The sequence below is a fragment of the Epinephelus lanceolatus genome, chromosome 14 (assembly GCF_041903045.1).
Source record: "Epinephelus lanceolatus isolate andai-2023 chromosome 14, ASM4190304v1, whole genome shotgun sequence".
NCBI lineage: Eukaryota > Metazoa > Chordata > Actinopteri > Perciformes > Serranidae > Epinephelus > Epinephelus lanceolatus.
In genome coordinates, this window is record NC_135747.1 from 39,922,413 (window position 1) to 39,926,682 (window position 4,270).

Genomic DNA, 4,270 nt, shown 5'->3' on the forward strand with positions numbered 1-4,270 from the left:
ATGCCCCACGGAAGGAACACGTGTGTAGGTACAGCGGCGGCCACGAGGTATCTGAGGAAGGAGGGATATATGGTCGAGCACATCACCAGGCCCAGGTGCAGCTCATCACCTGATGACGACGACCCCGCCTCGGACCGGAACCTGCCAGGAAGACAACAGCACACAGTACGCTAGCACTACGCAGAGGAGTGGAGGGGTCGTCACACATGTAATAATTGCAAACTTGACAGCCATAATGCTAACTTTACATGAGTGATGCCACTGAATGAAGCTATGCAATGACAGAAGTGCTGACTGTATATATTGCTTTTTTTTCCGCCATGGCAACTACATACAGAAAATCTGAGCAAGAATATTGTGTCCATTTATTTGTGAGGTTGTTGTTACTCTCACTATACTCTGATCCATTTCTTCATGCTGGCTCTAAAAGAAACCTTCTTTAAAATCACAGGTAGCACATTAATGGTTTACCATGTTATTAATGAGTTCGTACAACCAGTGCATGAGAACAGCCTGTCACATTTCAGTGCAGTCCACCAGGAATGTGAGCTTGCGCATTGTGTTGCCACAACAGTTGAGCTAGGCTCGTCTCTTTCGCTGGGCAACAATATTAATATTTTTCCTTGAGCCCTCTGCACTGGCACCTGTGCTGTGTGGCCTCTTTGAAATCAGTAAGGGCTGTTCCATAACTTCCTGTTGATGGTCTGCTTAGGTGACTTAAAACAGGGCAAAGAGGTAAGACAAGGTAAAGAAAACAAGAGCGGAGATTGACATAGAGCAGAAACACTGGGTTCCAGTAAAAGTGATGAAGATGATGTGCAGAGTGAGGGAGGCGGGGCATCTGAGTCCAACAGAGACCGAGAGAAAAAGGAGGAGAGGAATTTCGAAAGCTTAAGATGTACTTTGGTTATATGACTCAGATTTGTTGAGGAAGCTGCCAGAGCTGCAGCTCTCTGAAGATGGAGGAGCTCTGCTTTCCACAACTGCTCAACACCTCCTGCAGAAAGCCCACCTCTCCTTGGGCCAACTTTGTGCTCCTTAACATTGTGCTGTACTTTATCTCTCTGCTCACTGTGGCTCTTAACCTCCTTGTCATCATCTCAGTCTCCCACTTCAGGCAAAGATTAACTTAAAAATGTCAACAGCTTCTGTAGATTAGAAGAACTGTCTTTGAGTTGGTACTGAATAATGTTGTACCTTGGAAATGTATTTTAGACACATTTGACTTGTATTCTGCCCTTTTGCACAAACTTAACTGTGATTTTGACACCAGATATTGGAGTTAGATGTCCACATTTAACCATATTGAAACTGCAGATGTTGTCGATCAGAAAACATTTCATTATATCTGTTGTTTTTACAACTGTTTTAGTCAATTAGATTTGGGGACTTGTTGGGTTTATGAGTTTTTCCTCTTTCTCTCCAGGCAGCTCCACACACCCACCAACATCCTCCTCCTCTCTCTGGCTCTCTCAGACTTTCTCGTGGGCCTCCTGGTGCTACCGGGAGAAATCCTGCTAAAAACAGCCTGCTGGTTTCTTGGTGACCTCTTGTGTTTGCTCTATTTTTATGTGTCCTTCATCATTACGTCTTCTTCGATAGGAGACATGGTGCTCATATCAGTCGACCGCTGTGTTGCGATTTGTGACCCTCTGCATTACACCACCAGAGTCACTGTGAAAAGAGTTAAACTCTGTGTGTGTCTGTGTTGGCTCTGTGCTGTTTCTTACTGCAGTCTCTTGTTAAAGGATGACCTGACTCAACCAGGCAGGTATAATTCCTGCCATGGAGAGTGTGTGTTTGTCATTAACCACATTGCAGGAGCTGTTGACCTTGTTGTAACCTTTATTGTTCCCATTTCTGTCATTGTCGTTCTGTACATGAGAGTATTTGTTGTGGCTGTGTCTCAGGCTCGTGCCATGCGCTCTCACATCACAGCTGTCACTCTCCAGCTTTCAGTGAATCAACAAACAAAGAAATCTGAGCTGAAAGCAGCCAGGACTCTTGGTGTTCTTGTAATTGTGTTTCTAATATGTTTCTGCCCATTTTACGGTGTCGCTCTTGCAGGTGATGCCTTGGTCAGTTCTTCATCTGCATCATTTGTGTTTTATCTGTTCTATTTCAACTCATGTCTTAATCCTTTGATCTATGCCTTGTTTTATTCCTGGTTTAGAAAAGCAGTTAAACTCATTGTCAGTCTTCAGATTCTGCAGCCTGGCTCCTGTGAGACCAACATACTGTAGAGAGGCTGTGGAGTGACTGAAATGAGGCCTGCTCCACCAAGGTTTTGAAGTGAAAATCACAAAAAAATTTTGGTAACACTACATAATACGGCCCGCGTCCTTAGTGTGTACCTCCTGTTCACCTACCACCTACTTTACCCCAACTTCCACAGATGTACAGTGTAACTTCCCGAATTCACTTCCCGCACGTATTTCCCCGTGTCTTACAGTATAACTAGGCTGCTTCTTAGAGCGTACCTCCCGTTCCAACCTGATCTCACAGAAATAGGTGAAATGACCACGACCTCTTAACGCCGCATTCCGTGGTGGCAGCACGTAATGGGTTGAAATTACGTGCTGGTACCACAGAAACAATGCCAATGTAAAGTCGATTAGGATCCTTTTTCGTGGTGAACACACGAATTCCCTGATTCAACAACGTCCTGTATAGACACAAAAACACTAAATTGTTCTTGATATTAAAACGGCAAATATATTCCTCTGTTATAATTTCCCACCAATAATAATAATAATAATAATAATAATAATAACATGATAGTTTGGCTGTACTAGATATTTGATATATTCAAATATTCAGTCCCAAAAACGTTTCTAGATAACTCGCTAAAATATCTGAAGTTAACCATCATCCTTGCTTCTTCTTAACATATTTTATCTAGATGCAGTGTCATTACAAGTTCAGCTTTACTAGACTTTTGATATATTCAGTAGATGTATCTTTTTATGACTCTATTTTACAACAAGCCACAAACAACCTACCGTCCCAAAAGCTCCATTTTTAGAGTACTATCGAAAATATCTGAAATTAGCCAACATCCTTGCTTTTTTTCTTAACATAGTTCATCTAGGTGCAGTGTCATTACTAGTTCGGCTTTACTAGATATTAGATATATTCAGTAGATCTATCTTTTTACGACCCTATTTTACAAGACGCAAAAAAACCTGCCATCCCGAAAATGCCGTTTCTAGCGTATTAGCTAAAATATCGAAAATTAGTCAACATCTTTACTTTTTCTTAACATAGTTCATCTAGGTGCAGTGTGTTTAGTGTTTTAGTTCGGCTTCACTAGATATTAGATATATTCAGTAGATATATCTTTTTACAACCCTATTTAGAACCCTACTTTGCAAATCAGAAGAACTACAACTATGTTGCTGATATGTATCAAGCTGCATGGAGCGGTCCCAGGGAATTGTAGTAAATTGTAGTAAATAATGTAAGTGTTTTTCCCAGATTTGGAAGTTGTAAATACTGAATTGAAAGTACACTGTGGACTTTAAGGGGATGGTAAACACACTTGTGTAATCAGATTTTAAATATCTAATTTCTAAATGGGTGAAAATTAATTGTATCCATATTTTACCCATATCTGACAGCACCTTCAGTTGTTGACTACACTCACATGATAGCTGAGGTCAAGCTCTCTATAACAGTTGGTTCCATGTCTGCACCCCCTTTTGTTGCTGAGTTATAAGCACTCAAACATGCACTGAGGTCAAGGTTCAAAGGTCAATGGCTGAAAGCAGGAGCCATGTAGAATCATCATACTGACATATGTTACTCTTTCCAGTGATGTATTTGGTTTAGCTCTACGACAAAGTTTTGATTTTTTCTTTTTTTGGACACAAGCCATGCCAGGTGTAGTTTCAGAGAGCACTTTAAAGGCCCAGTGTATAAAATGATTTTTGTTTTTTGCTTGTTTTTTTCTTTTTTACTGTAGATAGTTACTAAAATGAGTCATCCTCAGACAATACAATACTACTAAAAAGTAAAACCGATAATAAGAATAATGAAATAAGCAAAAATAATATAGAAATTATATTGAAATTTTAAAATCTATTTACAGAGTGGAATGGTAGCCTAATAGATAACTTGGATACTATTTATTATTGTTTAGACACTTTATTATTGCTTAGATACTATTTAGCCTATTTGTTATGGTCTGCTTTTGATGCATGTTTTGGTGGCGGCTTTTGTGTTTTTCTGTTTGTTTTCCTGTCCTTCCTGGACCTGCAGGGCTGGTGTG

General features: G+C 40.3%; 1 protein-coding gene across 1 annotated transcript; it reads left to right on the forward strand.

The window, feature by feature from the left end:
• Positions 1-2,243, forward strand: LOC144466783 (trace amine-associated receptor 13c-like). Its single transcript, XM_078174200.1, has 3 exons — positions 1-165; positions 942-1,117; positions 1,427-2,243. Exons 1-3 carry the CDS (start codon positions 1-3, stop codon positions 2,241-2,243), a joined length of 1,158 nt encoding a protein of 385 aa, XP_078030326.1.
• Positions 2,244-4,270: the final 2,027 nt, after the last annotated feature.

Coding starts and splice junctions, on each gene's coding strand:
- LOC144466783 (XM_078174200.1), top strand. CDS start 1: ATGCCCCACGGAAGGAACACGTGTGTAGGTACAGCGGCGGCCACGAGG. Junction 166..941: donor CAGGAAGACAACAGCACACA/GTACGCTAGCAC, acceptor GGAAGCTGCCAG/AGCTGCAGCTCTCTGAAGAT. Junction 1,118..1,426: donor ATCTCAGTCTCCCACTTCAG/GCAAAGATTAAC, acceptor CTTTCTCTCCAG/GCAGCTCCACACACCCACCA.